The sequence below is a fragment of the Muscardinus avellanarius genome, assembly GCF_963383645.1.
Source record: "Muscardinus avellanarius genome assembly, chromosome: 5".
In the NCBI taxonomy this organism is placed as follows: domain Eukaryota; kingdom Metazoa; phylum Chordata; class Mammalia; order Rodentia; family Gliridae; genus Muscardinus; species Muscardinus avellanarius.
In genome coordinates, this window is record NC_137790.1 from 73,304,120 (window position 1) to 73,328,203 (window position 24,084).

General features: G+C 47.1%; 1 protein-coding gene across 8 annotated transcripts in view; it reads right to left on the bottom strand.

The window, feature by feature from the left end:
* The window catches only part of MYLK (myosin light chain kinase), a gene marked incomplete at both ends in the record, with an annotated part of 182,072 nt that overhangs the window by 99,124 nt on the left and 58,864 nt on the right, over positions 1-24,084 (bottom strand). For 4 of the 8 annotated variants that reach the window (XM_080696796.1, XM_080696797.1, XM_080696793.1 and 1 more), the window contains 7 exons: positions 5,371-5,523; positions 8,582-8,716; positions 11,007-11,213; positions 11,971-12,506; positions 16,093-16,277; positions 17,281-17,446; positions 18,225-18,270. In XM_080696796.1, coding sequence (XP_080552922.1) covers positions 5,371-5,523; positions 8,582-8,716; positions 11,007-11,213; positions 11,971-12,506; positions 16,093-16,277; positions 17,281-17,446; positions 18,225-18,270 — 1,428 coding nt within the window. The remainder of the gene's footprint in view (positions 1-5,370; positions 5,524-8,581; positions 8,717-11,006; positions 11,214-11,970; positions 12,507-16,092; positions 16,278-17,280; positions 17,447-18,224; positions 18,271-24,084) is intronic. The other 4 variants (XM_080696794.1, XM_080696799.1, XM_080696795.1 and 1 more) reach the window with 4 other exon arrangements.

The following is a 24,084-nucleotide window of genomic DNA, read 5'->3' on the forward strand; positions in this document are numbered from 1 at the left end:
CCAGTAATGATAGGGCTGCTGGAGGAGAGGCAGCCATCAGGGCAACCACAGCCTTCTTATGGTCTCAGAAGTTATAATCAAACCCTAAACAGAAAAGAACAGTGTCCAAACCACCCAACGTCCCCTGCCAGTGGGAGCCCAGAAACCACACTCCCCATCACAGTGTCCTAGCACGGGTCCCGTTCTGCCACAAGGAGCACAGTGCTCTGGTTCTGGATGGCATTCTCGTTTTTACAATGATGGGATCCAGGGTCCCACGCGGGCTAGGTAAATGCTCTACCACTGAGTTACACTCCCAGCCCTGGGTGGCATTCCTGATCAAGGACTCCAAACGTATGATCTCCAATGGGCTGCAGAAGTAGACAGTAACAAGTCTCTATAATTGTCCAATTAGTAAAACGAGGCTCTAATTATATGACACATGCACAGATATGCACATGTACACTCACAAGTCTTTCTGTAACCTGCGGGATGCACATGCTGCACACATCCTACTCTGGACTCAACCTATATAAAATAAAATATTGCCAAGTGTGGCGGTACACACCTGTAATCCCAGTACTTGGGAGGCTGAGACAGGAGGACCATAGGTTCAAAGTCAGCCTCAGCAGCTTGGTGAGACCCTGTTTCAAGTAAAAACTAAAAACAGGGTTAGGGGTGTAGCTCAGAAGTAAAATGCCCCTGGGTTCAATCCAAGTACCAAAACAAAACAAAAAACTAAAATATTGGTTATACATTGGTTTAACATTGAATTAATTGCTTGCCTTCTTAGAGTTTCAAAGGTTTGCAGGCAGATGTTTTGGGATGATGATCTTAATATATTTTAAAAAAAAAAGACAAGCTAAAACCAGTTTTTATCCTTCAGTAAATTCCTCTTTTGCCAACTTGAATATTTAAAGAGTTGTCAGGGGTTTTCACTCAAGAGAGCAGGGTCTGCACCTTACACTGACTAGAGAGACCGTGTAATGCCCAAAGTCCCCGTGCACAACTCGGGAAGAAGGAGGCGGTGGCTCAAAGCTGCCACAGGGCACCTGGCCCTAAACTGAAATGGATGTACCACTCTGATGTCTGCAGTGCTGAGCGGATGTCTGCCTTCACCGGGGCTTATTGTCTTCACCAGGGACTCTTCATCAAAACAAATACTCTAATAAACATGCTTATTAAATTTTAGTTTTTTATTCTTCAGATCAGCTTATTTTTTTTAACTTACCCTTGTTTTATATCCTCAGGCACCTCTAATAGGCCCCAGAAGGCCTTTGGTTAAATAAACAAACCATTAGGCTGAGAAACTATGTCAAAATGGGTACAATTAGCAGATTATTAATAAATCTAGTCACTTAAGAATTTTAGCCTTGACAAAGATGCTCCGGGGGAAATAAATTTAAAATATTCCAGCCCAAGGAAGCCTCCACCAATGACTGAGTTTAGATACAATGAGTTATTTATTTTAGATCCTCCTGGGCTCTGCAGGAATTTGGACTAATCCTCCTGTAGGCTCCATCTTGGGTCAGGAGGAAAGACTACCCTGCCTGATGAATACTGGGGGTCTTTTTTCCCTCCAGCCTAGGGGGTGGGGAGAAGAAGGCATATTTGTTGAGGGACTCTGAGTGCTACACACTCTATGGGACCCCCTGACAAGTGAGAGGATACCTCCCTGTATGTGGGGGGTGCTCTCTGTCACTGACAGGCAGGGCCCTGTTCCATACACCATGTGAGAAAGACATGGGCTCTCTCTGCAGGGAGATCACAGACAATTAAACTCGCGATGAGAGTGAGATTTCAGACTTCCCCTTACTGCTGGAGGCTGTGCATAGCTTCCCGGCCTCTCTGATCACACAGCCTGCCGCCACCCACTTGGCTCTGGCCACCCCAGCCTGGCTCCCAGCCTTCGCCTTGCTGTTCAGCCTGCGTGGGTCTCTCTTTTCCCGGCTGTCAAAGTCCCAGAGGCTTCACACAACCAGAAAGGTACCCCTCTGCCCAGCTTGTTTTCTTCACAGGACTTGTTAATTTGTTTTTTTTTTTTTTTTTTTTTTTGGTGGTACTGGGGTTCCTGGAAGCCCTTCTACCTCCGGGATACACTCCCAGACCTATTTTTACATTTTTATTTGGAAACAGGGTCTCCTAAGCCAGCGCGCGCGGCTGGCTTCAAACCTGCGCGATCCTCCTGTCTCAGCCTCCCAAGCGCGGGGATTACAAGCGTGCGCCACCACGCCCGGCCTAGGACTTGTTAATTTGAAGTTAAACCAGGTGTTGACTGTTGCCCTCATCCCCTTCAGAATGCCAGCACCCCGAGGGCAGGGCCTTGTCTGACTGGCTTCCTGCAGTTTCCCAGTGCCTCACAGAGATAACGTGGCTGCTCAATAAAGATGTGTGGATAAATAAGCAATAAGAGAGACCAGGGTGTTAAAGAACTGATTCTGAGGAGATCAGGGAAGGCTTCCTTGAGCAAGTGGCATCTGTGGGACTTCGCCAGGTTTGAGGAAAAAGAGAGCTCCAGAGGAGGGAACAGCAGGAAGAACTGCCACAGAAACGAGTGCTGGGCCAGTTCAGGTGATCAAAAAACCTTGGCCAAAGGCTGAAGAGGGGAGAGAGTCCCCAGTCTGGCCTGCAGCATAGTATCTTAGCTCCTCCCCAGCTCTCAGAAAGGGCTCCTCCAGGCAGGAGGGCCGGCAGGAACCCATGCGCTGCTGAATGGCGCCATCTTGTGGCCAGAGCCCTTGGGGGGAGGCACAGGCAGCTGGACCTCCCTTCCCGGATTCCTTCTCCTCTACCACACAGACCTTTCGGTAGCAAGTTGGTCCTGTTGTAAAAGCACTCCCTGGGATATTTTATCCTATTAAAAGTTGGACAGTCGTCATAAGAACAGCACACAATTAGCATCTCCTATGTTCTAGGGGTCCTATGCATTCATTATTCTTCACAGTACTGAGTGACTATGGGCATCCCCATTTCACAGAAGAGAAGAGAAGGGTGAGGCCTGGGGAGTTAACACCCCAGTGGCGGGACCGGGATGAGGTGAGCAGGTCTCACCCGGGCATTGGGCTCCGCATCCCCGCTCCCAGCCATGGCCGGTGCCATCCGGTGGGTGACGAGCAAGGCCTGGGCCGCTGTGGCACAGTCATGACAATAAGCTACACGTGCCTCCACCTGCCCCAGAGGACCCCCAGCCAAAGGAGCTGCCAAGAAAATAAAAACCCCACAGCTGAGGACATTGTGGGGTGCAAACTCCAGGCCCCCAGTGCTCAGGGCGCAGTGCCAGCGCGTCACTCTGCCAGGCTCTCCTTGCCCAGCCCTGCGCAGACAGGACAAAGGCTGCTGCCTCTCTCAGCCTCCTTCACCATTTATGGTATCTGAGCCTCTTGGCCTTGACAGGCCAGTAAATCCCCACACGGGTGGCTTCTCACTAATGCAGGCTGGTTCTGAGGGCATACCCCGGCCCAGAGGAGTTCTTGCTGAGACCTCTCTTTCCACCTCAATGCAAGCCTGGATGGGTGGGGATTTGCACTCCCCCTAAACCCCCAAGAGTCAGGAGAAAGGTCCCCAAAAGCTCTTGACCTTCATCCGGGGACCCCACCTCCAGGCAACCATTAGCTCAGCTGGGTCTCTCTAATCCAATCTAAACACAGACAACCCGGAAGGGGCCCTGGATTAGCTGGCTGTTGGCTGAGGCTGGTGAGGTCGTCTCAGCAAAAAGAAGCTGAGCTGCATGGCTGTCGGTGGACATCCGACTTCTGCCCCTTACAGACTTGGGTGGGCCACACTGACTCTGAAAAGATCCCCCTGGTGGGAGGGAAGAGCTGCAAGAGCTGCTCCCTGGGCCCAGAACACCAGGTCTCAACCTTCACCCTCCCGAGCCCCCACCCCCACCCCCTTGAGGCATGAGATGAGAACTGTAAGGATGAATGGGGTAAATGTGGACACCAGAAGGCAGCCCGAAAACTCCCAGGGGCTAGGGCTAGCTCTGACCCGAGTGCGGAGGGCTTCCTGGAAAGAAGGGGCAGGCGTTCACCAGCAACTCCACACCCAAGCATTTCTTCAGAGAAACCAGAGTCCACTCCAAGCAGAGCCTCACAGAGCCAGTGTTGCTCACGCTCTCCATTGGTACCAGTTCCTTTCTCCCCAAGGGAAGGACAGTGCCCATTCCATGGTGGCCTGCCTCTCCCTTTGGGCCAGGGGAGGTGCACTCTGACAAAAGGGCTGCCATGGAACAAGCCTTTGGGTCCCAGGGCTGAGCTCCAGAGGCCAGCCTCACCTGCAAGCACGGGGTACTTGGCAGTGACGTTGACTTTGTTAGGGAGACCTCCAGACCCTCACGTGTAAAACAGGGAAGCACCCCACCCCCAAGCTACTTAGGTCCCAGTGAGGTGTTATGGGTGAGGTGGCGTCTTGCCCCTCTTCCTTTTCTATGAAGCCATCTCCTGCAGGCTCCCAGGTATCTGCTCCTGTTATAGGGGGCTCTTCCGAGAGGCCTTCTCTCTGGAGGGAGAGGTGTGGTCTCTTGCTAGTCTGATGGGGAAGGCAGACACACTGCACCCAGTCCAAGCAAGGACCCAGCCACGCTCAGTGCTGGGGGTGCAGGTCCAAGGTAAAGGAGGGAGCTGGGCTTACCTGGAGGCCTGGGGCCTAAGGAGCACCTTCCTGGGGACTGTCAAGTGCCCGTAGACCCCACAGCCCAGGAGGATCAGTCTTGAGTCTGTGGTTCCCTGTGACTTCTAGAGACTAAGTGCTTGGCTGATCAATGGATGATTGTGATAATCAGATTACTGGACGCCAGGCTGGTGATGTCTAAGAACAAGCCTAGAGGGGCAGGGAGGAGCGGGGGCAGGAGAAGGGGCCAGGCTGCGGTCCCCTGGAGAACTCAGTACCATACACTGCTACCCAGCATCCCCAGTGCATCGTGGATCACTGGAGAGACCCGTATTGGCTAAGGGAATATGTGGGTACTCTGCCTGTCTTCCTGCAGTGCGGGCGGTTTTCCTCCCACGTGACCTGGAGCCTCTGGAGTCAGGGGAGCAATAGCCTCTTTCCCATGCATTTTTCATGGCCCCAGTGGGCTGAAGAGGTAGGGCACTTGCCCCCTGCCATGGCAGATCCCTGGCACTGAGAAGCCCCAGGGACCATCTCCCACCTGCCTGCCTTCAAACACAGAGATTTCTGTGGAGTCACTCCTCTGTCCTTAGGAGCTTTCAGCAGCCTCTTCTCTGCTATAGCCAGGAATGTTGCACACTGATGCAGCAGTGCATGCTGTGTGCCCTCTGCTCCTGGGATGTGGGCCAGGAGTACCATTTCCTACAAAAGGGTCCTTCTTCCAAAGCAGGCAGACATGTGTGCAGGAGAGGCGCTTTTAACAAGGTATTTGGAGGCTCCTACCATGGACGGTGACCCTGGCGTTGCAGGACACCTGACCCAAGCTGTTCTCGGCCAGACAGGTGTACGTGCCGTGGTCCTCCGGCAGGGCGTCCTGAACGTGGAGCTCAGCCTTGCCGGCCTCGCAGGTGGAGTGAGCATATTGGATGGGCTGCCCTGGGGAGGGAAGCACAAGGAGGCTCAGGTCAGGGAGATGGTGGCGAGACATGAACCCTGACCTCAGCTGCTGTCATGATATTGGGGCTGGCCCAGATCCATGGAGTGCATGCCTGGGCCTGGGAAGATGGGGGGAAAGAGATTCTGCAGAAATCTGGAAGGCAGGGGAAAAAAGGGAGACGGGGGTGGGGATTCTGTACCAAGTAAATAGTCTCCATTCCATACCCTCAGCCTCACGGCATTCTTTGCCTGGAAACAAGCTTGTACGTCATTGGGCCCAGAGCCCAGTCAGGCACAGAGGACCTGCCCAGGCTGAACTCTGGCTCCCAGCTCTTTTTAGATGTCTGCAGAAGCAATGGCTTCATTTCCCATTGCAGACATTTATTTATCAGGAAGCAATTCCTTTCACCCACCCTGCTGTGATTAGGTCTGTTTCTTCTATACAATTAGGTACATTTTAGCATTTTGCAGAATCTTTAAGTATGGGGAATCAAAAATGACCCTGGCTATTCCGAGAAAAGCCCCTTATGCAAGTCACTGTACACAAAGCCCTGGATGAGAAGAGGAATGCAGCAACGGACCTCCGTGGGGGCTTCCTCCACACTAGATGTTTCTGGGACTTCATCATTCCAGGATGTGCCCTTTCACTTCCAAGGGGGGGGGGAGTCATCTCATTACTGAAGATTCTGGCCTTAGAGCAGGAATGTGTCCACTCGCCATATAGGAAGAGACTGTCAGTTCCTTCCCTGGCCTGGCCCCAGGGTCCTGGTTTACACTTCATAAAACCGGGAGTAGGCGGAGGGGGTGGGAGAAAATACAGAAAGAAATGCTGTCCCCCAGTGCAGTGTTTTCTTCTGCACATAGCAACGCCTCATGTCTCCATGACAGTTTGGCAAGGAGACGACCAAGCCCGGCACAGGGCCGGAGGGGAGTCTTCTAGATCCACCACACTTTGTACGAATGGGGTTGGGGTGGGGGGAGCAGAGGCCAGAGTCCTGCTACTCATGGGACTGGACATGGCTCTTTGATTTCATTTTACGTGACAATGATACCTGCAAACCTCTTCCTCAGCTCAAAAGCCTGTGTGCTGACAGCAGCCAAGGAGTCTCGCCTCTCCGTCCACATAATTGTGGACAAGCTTTGTAAGCGCTCCCCTTTGGCAGCAGTGTGACTCATTTTGGCCCCACAAATGGGGCTGGGATGAAGGCTCCCGAAAGGAGCTGCTGGCTCAGAGCACTTCAGAACCAGGAGTCCTGAAACTCCCAGCCTAGTAGTGGCTGGCTTGGAGGTACGGGCAGAGCCAAGGAAACCCAACTTGAGCACTATCGCCCTCTAGTGAGGACAACGTGGAAATGCCAAGATTCACCAAGAATTCAGTCCTGAAAGATCTAAACAGGGATTAGCAAACTACAGCCCTGGGGGGCCAGATTCAACCTGAGGCCTGTTTTTGTACAGCCAGCAAGCTAAGAATAGTTTTTACATATTTGTGTATATGTGTGTGTGTGTATTACTGAAGATGGAACCAAGGGGTATTCTACCTCCAAACCACACCTCCAGCCCCTTTTTATTTTGAAATAGGGTCTCACCAAGTTGCTGAGGTTGGCCTTGAACCCCAAATCCTCCCGTCTCAGCCTCCCAACTACTAGGACTATAGGCATGTGCCACTACACCCAAATGTTTTTTTTATGTATTTTTAATGTTTTTTTTAAAAGAAAGAAAACCCCAAATGTGAAAAATTACATAAAATTCATATTTCATTGTCCATAAATAAAATTTTCCTGAAATACAGTCACATTCATTCATTTGTGCATTGTCTATTCTGTTTTGCTGCAACAACAGTGGCATCTAATAGATGTCACAGAAGTTGTACGGCCTGAAAAGCTGGAAAGATTTAGTATTTGGTCCTTAGAAAAAATGTTTATTGACCCTTGTTCTAGACTCTGAGCCAGGCAGAAGCCTCACTTGGGTCCATCATTAGTTCTCGTGTCCACCTTCTGTTCTAGTTGTGAGGAGGCTGTGTCCTCACAGTCAGTCACAGGGCCTGTAGGGCTCTGTCCATAGGTGAGGGTGGGAGGGAGGCAGACTTCAGTCCTCAGTCCTCTGCCTGACCTGACTACATGCAGAGGAGTTCAGGCACCTCCTCTCTCTCCAACATTCTGTCTAGCAAAGAGAGAGCAAGTTAAACCAACATAGCAATACGGGAGCGTCACAGGCAGTGTGACTCGACACAGATGGAACTGGGGACTACTTGGTGTCCCGTAATGGGTGCCGCCTCTTAAGGAGCCTGTCCCATCACATCTGAGTGCCAGTCTAGACCCCCAACCTTCTGTTTCCTCATCCCCCTATCGATAAAGAAGACAGCTCCCAGAGTGGTAAAGTGTGGTGTCCAGGGTGGTCCTTCCTTCTCCGAGGCTCCCCAAAGCAGGCCCTTCTCAAGCCCAGTCATAAATCAGAGTTCTCCCACACTTTTGAAATTTAAAGTTCTTTTAAAAGAAGGGAAGGGTGGTAATATATAGTGATTAATTATTTTCAAAGAGCCTTAGTTGGCAAAAAAAAAAAAAAAGAGAGAGAGAAAGAGAGAATTGGCATGAATCTATAGAGCTATAACTGACACTGCAAATAACACCTAGTCTAGGATCCCCAGAACCAGCTGACACTAAATAAAAGGCAGGCTTCCTTGAACAACTTCTGGTGCAGTTCACTCGTTTGTTCATTTGTTCATGTATTGACTCAACAAATATTTACAGAGGACTCCTTAGTAGACTGGCCACAGGAAAAGAAATGAATCTGCTTGTGCATCTATGTGTCAGGAACTTCATTAACCACTCTGTATACACAGGCTAATTTAATTTCACAACTGCTGCCCTGCAAGGCCGGTGGTACCGTTCCCACTGGGTGAGGAACTCAAGACTCTGGCGGGTGGGCCCTTGCTCTGGTCGGTGGCACACTTGCTTCCGTGCTATCTCTTTCCCCTGTGCTTCCAAGGCACAGTTGGTGCAGAGTGAAATGTGAGAATTTAGGCAGGCCAAAGGGCCCGGGGCTGGGCATGGGAACTCACCATTGAGCAGCCAAGTGATTCGGGGCACTGGGGTCCCTTGTATGGAGCACTGCAGCACAAAATCCTGGCCCTCGATGACAGTGCAGTCCTTCAGGGTGCTGGAGAATGAGGGGGCCACCTCCATGGTGACCAGCTCTGCAAGGGCAAAGAACAAACAAAAATAGTGTCAGGACATGGCTCGCCTGCGCCAGGGCCTGCACGCTCACCCCAAGCCCCACGGGCACCGGGCATCCTCAGCAGACTGCCCTGTCTACCTTTACACTTAGGAAGCACAGGCCAGGCGCCTGGCAGGGCTTTCCCAGGCACAAAGCCCCAGCTCTGGGGCACTCAGACCATCTCTCCTCAGTGGCTCGGGCAGCTCCTATCTGGTCTTGTCCTTTGTTATGCTGGGACATCTCGAGAGCTCCTCCTCCTCTCTTTGGCCTGCTTTCTAGTATCTCTTACAATATAGTGAATCTCTCTGTACTTCTCTCTCAATTTTCATTTATATGTCCCAAATATTGTTTCATTGGTATACCTGCTAATACTCCCCAAACATGGATTATTTCTAAGGTAATTATCATAAGTGATATCATTTTACCAATAAATAACTCAGTTTGCATCACTAAAATAGATGAACTTAATAACTATGAGACTACATCATAATAGAACTAATTCCTTTATATCTAATAATCTTGTTAATGTTAAGATTTTTCTGATATTCTTATAAAAATTTTAAAGAATGGTCTCAGACAAGATCCATATAAGATCCAGCAATTATAACTGTTGATGTTACTTATGTATCTTTTAATCTAAATTTCCTATGGCAGCCAGGCATGGTAGTACATGCCTGTAAATCCCAGTACTTGGGAGGCTGAGATAGGAGGATCAAAGGTTTGAGGACAGCCTTAGCAACAGAGTGATATCCTCAGCAACTTAGTGAGAATCTGTCCCGAAATAAAAACAGCTGGGGGTGTATCTCAGAGATAGAATGCTCATTATAAAATTTTTTTTTTCCCGTGGCTTTTTCCTCTCTCTTTCTCCTTTTTGTGTGTACTGAGGATAATCCCAGGGGCATTTAATGTCTGAGCTATGCTCCCAGTCCCATTTTATTTTGAAGAAGGGTCTTGTAAAGTTACCACACTGGACTTGAACCAGTAATCCTCTTGTCTCAGCCTCCTAAGTAGTAGGATTACAGGTGTGCACCACTACACCTGGCTGCTCCCTTTTTCTCTTTCTTTCTTTCTTGCACAAAATTTCATGGGAAAAGGTTATTCTCTGTCCTATCGAGTTTCCAAGAGCCTGCAGTTTGCTAATTCTTCCCCTCTAGTATTGCCTAATTGTTTTCCTAATGGTATGACATGGGTCCACAGCTGCATTTGAGGAGAACATTTTATAGAAAGACAAATGAGGCCAGGCGTGGTGGCGCACGCTTGTAATCCCCGCGCTTGGGAGGCAGAGACAGGAGGATCGCGCAGGTTTGAAGCCAGCCGCGCGCACTGGCTTAGGAGACCCTGTTTCCAGATAAAAATGTAAAAATAGGTCTGGGAGTGTAGCCCAGAGGTAGAAGGGCTTCCAGGAACCCCAGTACCACAAAAAAAAAAAAAAAAAAGAAAGAAAGACAAATGAGTTTAAGGATATTTATCATGGGCTCTGTCTGGGTTTTTTGAGTACTGGGCATCTAACCCAGGGCCTTATATAAGTTAGGCAATCTACCACTGAGCTACAACCTCCATCCCTATTTAACACAGTTTTATCATAATAGCAAAAGATAGAAGTAACTGAAATATGCAACAAAATAAGGGCATGCCTAAATTAGATATATCCATCCCACAAAATATTATATGGCCATTAAAAATCATGCTTTCAAATATTCAAAGAATATTAAATAATATAGAAAGACGTTTATGCTACATGAGCAAATTAGGATGGAAAGCAGTATACAAAGAGCACAATGCTGATTTTGTTTAAAAAAAACATTAAAATATTTATTTTGGAGTCATAAGATTATATATGGCTTAAATGCTCCACAATGAGCATGCATTACTTTTATAAACAGATACTGCAATAAACATAAAATATGTGGCACCCACATCATCTCACATTTCTCTCAAGTTGTACAGTTAGTGAACGCTTGGTTCTCTGTGGTTACTTACGAACACTGAGTCACAGCACTACTTGGACAGCTGAGGGACCTAAAGAAGGTAGCGCTCAGCTGGCCGGGAGCTGGGCCTGGCACGCCTATTTTGAGGTGATTCTGACTGACTCCTGGTTAAGAGTCACTGGCCGAGCACAATGTATCTGGCCCCAGCATGTGGGTGGAGGTGATGTTGCTGCAGTAGACCTGGGGTGTGGGACCACAGGAGATGAGCCGTCTATAATCTGGGAAGCACTCCATGAAGGGCCCTCCACTGGAATCCAGGGTGACCCGGAGGGATGTACTCACTTTCCACTCGGAGGGTCCAGCTGCAGGACACCTGCCCTTGGCTATTGGAAGCTGTGCAGCTGTATTTCCCGCTGTCCCTGGCCCGTGCTCTCAGAAGATGGAGGCAATGGGATCCACCATCTTCATAAATCTCAATGAGGCCTTCTCGTCTCTTCATGGGGACACCATCCAGGAACCAGGCCACTTCAGGCTTTGGGATCCCTGAAACTACAGGACCAGGTGAAGAACATGAGCCCCAGGAACACACATGGCTCCGGGTGGGGTAGGGAGCGCTCAGACAACATGGGTGGCCTTTCCACTTTCCAGCCTGTTTCTTGGCCCCTAATCCCAGGCTCCAGAAGGGTTAATGTCCCAAAACAGTCATGGCCTTTAGGAAGGGGAAAGCAAGAGTGATGAGCTGGCTCTGCAGGTCAGCCCAAACCAGGAATGTGAGGAAAGAGAAGAGGAGACCTGTGTTTGTTTTTTTTTGGTGATAATGATGAAGGTTTTGTTTCTTCTAAGGTGATAAGAATTAGCCAGGTGTGGTGGCGCACGCTTGTAATCCCCACGCTTGGGAGGCGGAGACAGGAGGATCACACAGGTTTGAAGACAGCCATGCTGGCTTAAGAGAACCTGTTTCCAAATAAAGAGTATAAAATAGGTCTGGGAGTGTAGCCTGGAGGTAGAAGGGCTTCCAGGAATCCCAGTACCACCAAAAAAAAAAAAAAAAAAAAAGAATTAGGGCACAGGACCCATGTTTTATTTTACAAGCAACAGTAGACGGCTGTTGTATGTCACTCCAGAATAAAGAACGTTTCTAGACTGAGTCCTTCCTAAAGGGAGGCCCTAAAAGGTGGTTTCCTAGGGGACCTAGATCAGGAGGGTGGGGATGTAGGAGGTGCAGGACAGCTGTGTCCTGAAGGAAGGAGATGGTCGTCAAGGGGCTACATGTTGGGAACCAGTGATCTCAATCAGCTCTGCTTACCTTCACACCTGAACTTGACAGTTTGGTTTTCAGTAACTTCCTGGTTTGGGGGCTTGCTCTCAAACTTGGGGAACATTGAATCCCTCCGGCTCTCCAAGGGAGTTTTCCCGGTAGCGACCTTGCTTATAATGTCTGAGCTTCCCAAGCCAGTCTGCCTGACAGAGAGGCAGGCTGGCTGGGAAGCAGGTGGCTTCTTTATATCTTCTCCAAGAGAGAGGGCCCCTGGGACTGGGGCTTTTCGTTCTGGCTGGACTCTTGTGGCCTGCAGGGTGATGGTGCTGGAAGTCTTCTGCAGGACAGGGGTGTGCAGGGCCTTTCTAGCTGAGTCCCTGCATGGTTCTGGCGTGAGCTCCGGCAAGGTCTGTGGCTGGCTGTTTGTGGCCCAGGCTGGGCTGGCACCGCCTCTCTGAAGGCTGGAGCAGTTTTTGCTTTCAGCTGCACCCTCTGGGCTGTCCAGTTTCTGCCCCTTTGAGATTCCATTGGTCACCTCCTTTCTGATGTCTGAACTGGGGGCCTTTGTTCCTCTCACCAATGACCTGTGTGCAGCGGCAAAGGGGTTAGGTGGAAGGGAGGAGCGGGGACGTGGTGATTATCTGGTTACTCACAAACAGAACTCATCACAAGCACAGATTCCAGCGATCACAGAAGCCCACAGAGTAGGATCAAGAAAGAACAAAAGTAATTCCTGGCAGTTGGCTTAGTTTCCCAAACCAGAGCACCAGCCGCCGTTCCCGACACCTCTCTGCCCTATGCCCCATTTTATCCACAGCTCCATTTTATCTACATTTCTCTCCCTCCTGGTGCCCCAAATTCATACTGCCCAACTGGTTTCCCTTCCCACAGCCTCTCTTTGATCCAATTCAACAGAGCAACTTTAGTCAATCTTTTAAAAACACAAATTGAGGCCAGGCGTGGTGGCGCACGCTTGTAATCCCCATGCTTGGGAGGCGGAGACAGGAGGATCGCGCAGGTTCGAAGCCAGCCACGCTGGCTTAGGAGACCCTGCTTCCAAATAAAAAAAAATAGGTCTGGGAGTGTAGCCCGGAGAACGGTTTCCAGGAACCCCCGTACCACCAAAAATTTTAAAAATAAAAATAAATAAAAACACAAATTGAATTATGTTGCTTGAAGCTCAAGGATTTTCCAACAGCTTTCCACACTTTTTAAAATAAAACTGGGACATGCACAGTGGCCCATGCCTATAATCCCAGTGATTTGGGAAGCTGAGACAGGAGGATTGCAAATTTGAGGCCAGCCTGGACAATTTAGTGAGACCTCCTCTCAAAATGAAAAATAATAAAGGTTGGGGTACAATTCATTGGTGGGGCACCCCTATATTTGATCCCTAGTGCTGCAAAAACAAACAAACAAACAAACAAACAAACACTGAGCCTTACAAAATGCCCTTGAGCCAGCTAGAGTTCATTATCTCTGGACCCTCATGACACTGTCCCACTACCTGCAAGTCTGTAGCCACCTGGGTGTTCTTTGGGGGGGGGGGGTCCAAGGCCGGCCATTCACCTCAGAGCTTTTACGCACACTGTCCTCTACATTTGGAATGTGTACTCCCTGAGCTTTTCTTTATCTACTAATATTCTACTTCATAGGTCTGAGCTCAAATATGGAGTTCTCAGAAAGTGTATTTCTAATGCTGTAATCTAAGTTAGCATCTCTGTCATTCTTCCTCACAGATGGATCACAGTTGGAATTACTTGTTTATTTATGCAACTGTCTAAAGCCCTCCTCTACAGTAGAGTGTACCCACGGCCTAGCTCTGCACGTCACACCGGGACAGGAAGCTGCTCACGACTACGGGCTGAGGAGTGAGTGGATTCTGGCTTCCTAAGAAATGGCTGACTTGGGAGGACACTGGATGGAGGGTGGCATTAAGTTTTCAAGAGTCTTAATACCAATGACCACCCTGGTGGTCCATACCATATCATAATAGGAGAACAAAGTAGAATTCCCCAAATAAACAAGATTTCCAAACAGTCAATTCTCCCTCCCTATAAGACAACTCAAAAATTCAGGGCATTTCTCGATGACATCCTTCTTTCTTTTCTTTGCAGGGCATTTCAAGATAGAAAACATAGCGATAACAAAGCTTAGCCATACCTATTGGCACTGTCCAATCCTGGAAAAAGAGGAGAAGGGTAGAAAAATGGTTAGTGGAATATTTCATAAGCTCAGAAAAGAAAATGATATGACAACATCTCTTTCCTTTTTTACAGAATTATCCTGTCCACAGGTTCTCCTGTCACTAAGGTCTCATCCTGCCTGGCTGCTTCTGGTCTTTCTGTGGCTATTTGAGAAGTTTCTCCAAGACCAGAAAACAACTGTAAGAGCTTTAAGGGCTGCCCTTTCTGGCTTTTTAACAGTGGCTGAGTCTCTGAGGGCATGGAATGAATCTGTCCCCTTCACCCATGAAGAGGAAATAAAAACCAAAGGAAAAATGACCCCCAAAAACCTATCTACTGAAAATGTCAAACCCAAACACTCAACTTACCTGTGGCTCTCAAAAACAGACCAAAAAAGTGTTCATATTTGATAAATACATGCTTCAGAAATGTATAAAGTGTAATTTGATTCCATTCTTCCAATAAAAAATCATAAGTAGATGCTTCCCCCACCATATTCTTTTTTAACTTTTATCATGTAAAATTCCAAAATATTCAAAAGTAGAGAGAAGGATATAACAAAATCTGAAAGCCATCACAAGGCTAAAGAAATGCAACATTTCCCAGTCTTATCTATTCCTTTTTGTCTTGTTTTGTTAGTTTGTTTTTGAGTACTTTAAAGCGAAGCCCAGACAACATATCATTTTATCATTAAGTGCATTAGGAGGAGGAGGCTTTTAAATTCAATGGTAGGATTAGTAAATGGAGAGGGGTTAACACCCTGTTCCAGATGCCTGATGATAGTCCTGACCCACAAAGTCAGGTTATTTGACCAAATACCAGGATTTCTTGTTTTAATGGTGTCCAGTAGAATAGGAATACCAGCCTGTACTATACAGAGCAAGTCAGGATTGTTTTATAAAATTTGTTTCAGTTAAATATGTTTACACAGGCACATGTGTTCTGGTTGCAATGTAAAACAATTTTTTCCTGTGGATTATAAAATATACTCAGGCCAAAGAAAGGAAGCAAGAAGGCATGGTTTCTGAGGAAGGAAGGAGATGGAGATGCAAAAGAGAAAAATCATAGAAGGAAAGAGGAAAAGGATGGAGGAAGAAGGAGTCGCTCTCCTTCCTGGCCGTAGGCCAAGGCTGATTTCTGTGAACAATGAAATTGGTGACTGTTGGATGTCATGTCCAGTGAGGTGACATCAAGCCCTCTCCCTGTTGACATGCTCTGGCTTCCCCAGGCTGGCCTTGGAGGAACCAAGAGACACATAAGGAGGCACATGCAGAGAGCTCTCAAAGTAAGAAATGTCAGGGGCTGCTGATTCAAGAAAGGAAGAAGCAGGAGTGAACAGGGACGCCGACATGTCCAGTCTAGTAAGAAGGAACCTGAGATGCTGGGTGGAAAGAGTTAGGGGAGGGAATGTCCAGTTTGAAGGACAGAGTTAAAATTTAGGCAGGGGTGGTGGCAGCACCCTTCCAAGTAACAATGTGAGATATAAAAAAAGGTGTCTGTCTATCTGCCAGGCGTGGTGGCACACGCTTGTAATCCCCACACTTGGGAGGCAGAGACAGGAGGATCGCACAGGTTCAAAGCCAGCCACGCTGGTTTAAGAGACCCTGTTTCCAAATTTAAAAAAAGTATAAAATAGGTCTGGGAGTGTAGCCCGGAGGTAGAAAGGCTTCCAGGAACCCCAGTACCACAAATAAATAAATAAATAAATAAACAAACAAATAAATAAAATTTAAAAAGGTGTCTGAGTGAGAAGAAAGGACTGAAGACACAGGGGTTGGGGTCAAGTGTAGAGACACAAGTGGGAGGGGGCAGTGGCTCACAGCACCCTCCTCCCAGGCTGGTTCTGTGCAGTAGGGTCATACCCTTTTCTTCTTGCTGAAGACCCACCACTGGGGATACACAGGTGAGCGCGCCCCAGGTACAAACAGGATGTGTAATGGACAAGCATCCTGGGGGGGTCTCACCGAGGCAGGGGCCCCTCCACTCTAGCCCCTCCCCTGTACCTGGGATGGAGAGCTCGGCTGACATGGAGGCCTTCCCTGACCCGTTCACTACCATGCACGTGTACACTCCCACGTCGTCTTGCGTGACCTCGCGGATTTCCAGCACCTGCATCCCATTCTTCTCAGACATGGATACTCGGGCACTTGGCTGCAGTGGGAGGTTTCCCTGTGGGTGGCAGTAGGGTAGCTTGGTCACAGCTGTCCCGTCCTCCTGACAATCCCCTGGGACAGACACTGGGGCTGGGGCAGCGCAGCCTTCTGCCCTGAGCTCTACGGACAGGCTCAGAAGACACATCTCAGCATCTAAGTGCCCTGACTTGGGGTCTGTGTACATGGTGTGGTGTCAGGTCCAGCTCCGAGAAGATGTGTGGAAACTGTTTTAAAGGAGGTCCCGCTGGAGGAAGGGAACCCTTCATTTTTCCTTGCCTCCCTATTCTTTTTATGCTTTCCCCAGGGTGAGCAGAAAATTAGGAAGTCAGCAGGTATCCTGTCACCCATACTTTTTTTGTACTGAACTCCAAGATATACTCCCACCCATATTTTTTTCCCCTGATTTTGAAACAGAGTCTTGCTGAGTTACTGAGGTTGGCCTCAAACTTATGGATCCTACTATCTTAACCTCCCAAGTACTGGGATTACAGGCATGAGCCATCATCCCCAGCTCCTATCACTCATTTTTATTCAGGAGTTTTATCTTTGAAAAACCTGGATTTTCTAGTCCTGCCTCCACCTCCCCACACCACAGCGTGGTTCACCTGCCTTCACTCTGCCCAGCCCTGAATGGTTTATGAAGCATTTCCACACAGAGTCTCCCAACAGCAGTTTGAGGCAGGTGTTCTTTCTACCGCATAGGTGGAGGAGGGAGCTGAGGATCTAGCTTCACAGCCTACTCTTGTGAGGTGGTTGTTCAGGTCTGTCATAACTTAGAAGTTTTATGCTGCTTGGGGAGCATGAAGATTATAAGAACACCATGGTTTGAGTAATAGGATAGTATGCAAATAGAGGCAAGAGCAAGCATCCCTATCTAACAGACAGAGTGCCTTCCAGAACCATCTGTGGTTGAAATAGCAGGAACCCATTGGAATGACTGATTCCCATAGTCCATGGTCTAGCCCTGAACTCTCAAAGTCACCTGGCTTGGGCCAGAGTCCGGGCAGACAAAACCTCACCTTGAGCCACGTGACCTGTGGCTGGGGCCGGCCAGTGATCTTGCAGGAGAATCGCCCCATCTGTCCCTCTTTGACTATGGCTCGGCCCAGCTTGGTAGCAAACTTTGGTGGGCACTCTCCCCAGATGCTAGGACGAGTCTCTACTGACGGGGCTGAAAATCTGTCCCTGGGAAGAAATCAGTAAAGAATACAGCCCTGAATGAGGCAGCAATTCAATCCTCCCCCCCTCCCCACCCATGTCACTTAAGTTATGGTCAGAAACTATGTAAGTGTAGCCTTCCCAACTCGACATCTCCAACATTTTCTCTTACTCCCTCTTTAAAAAATTGTGTGGCATCAAAACTGAATTCCTCCTCTCCCTCCTGAGCATGCAACTACACTTCACTTCCTACTCTTGCTTGCAGCTAGGGACACCTCAATTCTACTGAGCTCTGGCCAAAAGCCTGTGTTTTTGCCAACTGACATGAGCAGAAGTGTTGTAAGTGACTTCCACGGCTGAGTCATGGAAGTCTCCTGCAAGATTCTCCACATTCTTTCTTGCCCACTCTGCGGGCTAAATGCAGAGGAGCCAGGAGATGGTGGAAGGCTCTCACCTGTTCAAGAACATCTGAACTGAACTTCCTGTCACTGAGAAATAAGCTTTCTCTGTGTTGAGCCACTACTATTGTTTAAGTCTGCTTCCTTAAATCTTCTATTACTTTGTTTTTCAGAGTTCCCTGCAGACTATGTCCACACCTTCCACTTCCTTAGCTTTTAATGGTCACAGGGGCTCCCCCCAGAGGCTGCCAGGTCAAGAAGTGCCATGGGAATGACACCTCACAGGGCTCTCACCCAGTAATTAGAATCTTGGATGCCCAAGAAGACTCATTCCCTGGATCTAACCTTTTTCCTGAGCAGGATAAACCAACTGAAATCTGCTCTGGCTTGAACATCCCAGAACTTACCCCAAGGTTTTGGAAACAACAGGCTGACCATGCTTCACAAAACTTCCTGTGGGTACAAAACAGAAAGAGGACAAAGAGTGAGGGCTGAGCCACCGACTTAGAGCAATGGGAATCAGAGAGATTCAACGACAGGCACAGGGTGGGACACCGATGAGGACAATTAACCCTGACTTATGTGCTGAGTCACTATGGGCACTAAGCTGTGTACTTTATACACATTATTTTTTTTGCAACGTTAAGTTTCTTGCAATAATTTAATGAGGTTGGTCCTCCTCCTCTTCCTCCTTCTCCTCCTCCTTCTTGTATTGGCAATTAAACCCAAGGGTATTTTACTGCTGAGCTACACCTCTAGTTCTATTTTATTACTTTTTTGGTTTGAAACAGGGCCTCACTAAGTTGCTGAGACTGACCTCAAACTTGTTATTCTCTTTTCTCAGCTTCCCCAAGAACTGGGATTACAAGCATATACCACCATGCCCAGCTTCTGTCTAGTTTTTAAACAGATGAGAAATGAGGTTTAGAGAAGTTAAGTTACCTACACAAGTTCCCGGAGGCAGAAACAATACAGAAATTCACTCAGGACTGCCAGGTTCTAGAACACTTCACTACTCTGCTGAGTTGAGAGGTGTCACGCTGGACCTTCCATTGTGAGGATTACCTGTGGGCATCCTGAGGACAGGATCTGGTTCCGGGGAGGAAGCGACATGCCTATGCATATCTCTTTTCACATCTGTCTGCTCACCACTGACACACTCGTCATTCCATTCTTCCATGGAAGGCCCAGCAAATGGTAACAAGCCAAAATGGAGCAGCGGGTCACTGCAGATGAATGACAGAGGGGCCAGGACCTCCCTGGAATCGCAGTGCTGCCCGGGTGGGCACCCACTGGCGGGTCCTGGGTGAAAAGTTGCCAGATGGGGTGCTGTTGATCCTGGGTGAGCTGCCACCTCACTGGGCAGGGAGGAAGCAGTTAAACAGCAAATCCAGAGAGACAGCTGGGGTCAGCTGGTTTTATTCTGTTGCTACAGTGGGGGAAGGGCAATTTATAATGTGCCAGGAAACAACTATGCGGTAGTGGGTTGGTCCCATTTTTTTTTTTTTTTTTTTTTTTTTTAGGCATGGGGAGAAGGAAGAGGTGGTAATGACCCTGGAAGTTGTCATCTTTTTGCTATAAGCCAGGAATGTTTATAAAACCCTGCTGAAGGCATACATGGAAAGAACTGAAATTATTCTCTGATATGAACAGGTGGCTGCAATGAGGAATCTGTGGGGTGTTTATTGGAAAAGGTAAACTTCCTTACGTTCTTGCACTGATCCCATCAATACCACTGCATAGGAGGCTGGAGTGGAGGAGGAAGACCATGGCTGAGTATTTCTCTCAGCCATACCTGCTTTGAAGTTTCATCACAACCTTCCTGAAAAAGGATTAATTAACACCTGCATCACTTGTAAATTGTGGTCCCCCATGTATCACTACACATGCACTTCTGTTTAACAAATACTTTGTGAGCTGAGTCTACTTTTCCTTCTATGATGCGATTGGGTTCTTGTCCTTCTATTCTCTGTTTAGGGGTTAAGAGAACTTCTTAACTGATAAAATGTGAGACTTATTCAGGAAGGACCCAACTGACATGTTCAGTCAAAATGCCGAGACCCCTCCCACACTGCTGGAGGAAGTGTGAAGTATTCATTCTCCTGGAAAGTAGTTGAGCAAGTCAAAAGCATAAGCTTTAAAGATGTTCTGCTCCTGGACCAGCACTTTCCTTTCTGTGACTCCATTCAATGCTAAAAATAGGAAAGTTTACAGAGCTGTACACTTTGGCTTTATTTGTAATGGCAAAAAATGAATTATGTAGATGTTGCCCAGTAGAAAGAAAAAAAGTGGTTAAATAAAATGTACAGTTATGTTTAAGAATAGAAACAAAAAAATAGTTAAAATATCTCATTTGCTCCCAATGCACTCCAAATGGGCGACGATCGTCACTACTCCACTGGGCTCCATCTGGCTGCCATCTTGCCAAACCCAGTGGTTACTCCTCTGTCTCCACATCCCTCAGAGGATCAGTAGCCTGTGGCTTGGGAGACCCACCCCCACCCCTTCAGAGCACTTTCCCTTTTATATTCTCCTTCTTTTTCCAGGTTGCCTGTCTTCTCTCCACCTCCTCCTCTGCTCAGCCTCTGCTGTTGGGCTGTTCTGGGCTCATCCTGGGCACCTCCCTCAGCTCTAGCTGCTCTCCCCTGGGAGGGCTCAGTCCCTTGGCTTTAAATATCACGTACATGCTGTTGAGCACCAAGCCATACCCCACTGAACTTCATATTCACACAGCAGAGGTATCCACAACATCCCTACCACATTGAAGGTAGTCAAATCTTTGTTAAAGAAATGAATTTTATGAAAAAATATATCATACACAATTATCAATTAAATGTGATCATCAGTAGGCAAAAATAAAATAACCAAACACAGGAAAATGATCAGAAGAAATTATATTAAAATGCTATTGATAGGTGGTAGGGCTCTCGGTAATTTTGTTCAGCTGTATTTTATAAGATCTATAAATGCAATGGTAAAGGAAAAACATGACCTAGTTACAAAAACAAAAAAGAAGAGGGGAGAGGCATAGAAAGTAAAATCTGGCATCCAAACAGAGGGTAAGTAGGGCTTCTTACACAAGGTTCATACAGTAGCGTTTATCCACATACCCAACCACAAATATTTGCCTAATGTACTATTCACTGCACTTATAAATACTACTATATCACTCTTCTCGTCTTGGATAAAGATTTGGTAAAAATTATACAGATTAAACTGATGAATGAATAGCAAATTGTGGTCTACCCATACAGTAAAATATTACCTAGTCATTAAAAAGAATAAAGTACCTATACTTGCCACAATATGGATAAACCTTGAAAACCTATGCCAAGTAAAGGAAGCCAGACACAAAAGGCCATTTATTGTAGGGTTCTGTTTATATAAAGTGTTCAGAACAAGCAAATCCATAGAGAAAGAAGATGCTTAGTAATTGTCAAGGCCTCAAGGAGAAGGCGATAGAGAAAGAAAATTCAGTCGGTATGGGATTTCCATTTGGGGTAATCAAAAAGTTCTGGAACTAGACAGTGGTAATAATTGCACAACACTGTACATGCACTTAATGACACTGAATTGTATATTTTAAAATGGTTAAAAGGGTACATTTTATGTCATGTGTATTTTGCCATGATAGAAAAATTAGACTGAGCCTTTTTAAAACTACTGAAAGCTAAACATCTTAATTCGAAGGCTAAAAATTCTTAAACAATAAAATAAAAGCAAAAATGTGGTATTTCCCCCCCAGACTAGCAAAAGAATGCCATTTAGAGGTGCTTCTGTCAGAGTAAGAGCAATTTATGGCATGATTCAAAGGCAAGGCATACTGCAGCCAGCTAAAAGTAGAACCGAGGAATGCTTATTTTAACGAGTTAACACCAGAGAGTTTACATCAAAACAAGGAAAGAAACGGGGCTAAAATAACTAACTGGTCTATTTATAGGGAAAAAATTTAAGTTTTATATTGTCAGATAAGGCAAAATTAATTTCACAAAAGTATGAAAAATCTGGCAGAACAGTAAGGCCATGTCAAAAAGTTAAGTGGAAAGATTAAAGCAAAATGCCAAAAATAGTTATGAGAATTGGTGAAAACAGGATCACGTTGGCCAAGAAAAAAAAAAAAAAAAAAAAAGACCGAGACACTGAAGGTATTTTAACTGCTCGTCTTAAAATTTTCAAGGATGAGTAAAGAAAATACCCATAGGTTTTAGGAGTGAAAAGTTCAACAGAGGAACGGAGGAGGGGATAAAAACAAACCTGGCACTTTTCATCAAAGGCTGTAGAAAGACAACTGAACAACACACTGAGCCAAAGGTGAACGATGTGGTCAAGACTGCAAGCAGGAGGAAAGCTTCTAACAATCTGTGGTGACATCTTTTATCCTTCAAACGGGGACCCTCAACACCGAAGGGACACAGTGAGCACCTGTGCCAGGGCAGAGGGAGAGAACCTCGATGCTCCAGGCAACTCGGGAAGCAGTCGCCTCTTTGAACCTTTTTCTTAAGGACTGCTTAAGAGAGTGGTTCTTTGTTCTATCAGAACAAATGTCCACTTTTTATAATGCGCATTTAGTAATGCCCCTGTGCTATCCTGAATTCAATGCACTGCCAATCACCCATGCATATTATTCCAATAAGAAAAGAAATGTGAAACCTTAGTTAAAATACTGGGGAGACCTACAAGGAAGGTAAATTATATGTAGTTTAATATGCAACTGTTCAGGCATGACTATTTCAATATGTAAATGCTCAGGCATATTTAAAGATGATGATGTGGTCAGATGTTTTACACATGTAACACATTTGGATTTAAAAGTGAATGATGACTTCAGGGAAGATGGTGACCGAGAAAAGCGCGGGGCTTAAGAGCCCCGCTAACAACAAATCTCCATTACCACAAAATCAGCACCTTTCATAGCCAGAAAACACCATCACCAGTGGGAAAAAAAAAATCACCAGGCTCCAGAGAGAAAGCGGACTGAGAACAGAGCCACAGAAGAGATAACCGACCTCACGCCCGAGGACGCGGCAGACGCAGCAACAGCGCCATACTGCCGGCGGCACCGGCAAATTCACGGGCGGCTACAGCAAGCCGAGGTGAGCCACTGCGGAACAGCCAGGCGGGATTTCTCACCGCAGAGAGCATCTAAAGCTCCCAGTGGCCGAGCTCAGCACACGCTGCAGGGATTCAGAGTGGATATCAAAACCAAGAAGCAAAACACCAGCCCCACAGCCGAGGGCGTAGCAGCGGCGCCATATTGCCACCGGCGGCAGCAGCACCAAATTCAGCGAGGCCAGTACAGCTACATTTGCGTACTCAAGAACAGTGAGTCAAATTGCGGGCCACAGAGGAGAAATCCCAGTACTGTACTCCCTGGGATTTGACCCAGTGGGGGAGGGGCGGTGGCAGAGATATCACACCATAGGAGAATGTGCAACCTGGCACCCCCCACAGTCTAAAGCAGCCTCTATCGACTCTCTGGGTCAGAGACTCTGTGATACAACCCAGTAAAGGAGTAGTGGGGTCTGAGATACTACTGACTCGAGATCCAGAACACCTTAAGCGAAGTCATAGTGACCCAAGGGAAGAACCCAGAGAAGGCACAAACTTCCTAAATCATGGAAAAGAGGAATAATACTGGAGCAATAAATGCCCACAACCCCACAACATCAGAACCCGATAAAACTGAAAATCAGAGATTTCTAGAAGATCAAATCAGGAAAATAACTGTAGAAATAATAGAGGTGCTTCGAAAAGAACTCAGAGAGAGCCAAAAAGAGATAAAGGATGCAATTAATGAAGTAAAGTCCTCAATTCAAAGCACAAACAACCAATTAGAACACATGGAAACAAAATCTCGCTCTTAGAAGATGAGCAATCCAAAAATGAACGCATAGTTTCTAATCTAGAAAAAAATATCCGACAGCAGGAATCTGATATTGAAGAAATATGGGCCCATTTTAAGAGAGCTAACCTAAGAATAACTGGAATAGAGGAGGGAAAAGAAAGTGTAACCAAAGGGATCAACAATCTCTTCAAGGAAGTAATAGCAGAAAATTTTCCAAACATAGAGCAAGAGGTCGATACACAGGTCCAGGAAACTTATAGAACTCCCTTAAGACAGGATCGGAGAAGAGGATCCCCACGCCACATAATTGTCAAAATGACCAATGTGGAAGCCAAGCAGAGAATCTTAAAGGCAACAAAAACAAAGGGCCAAGTGACATTCAGAGGCAAACCAATTAGAATCACTCCAGACTTCCCAAACCA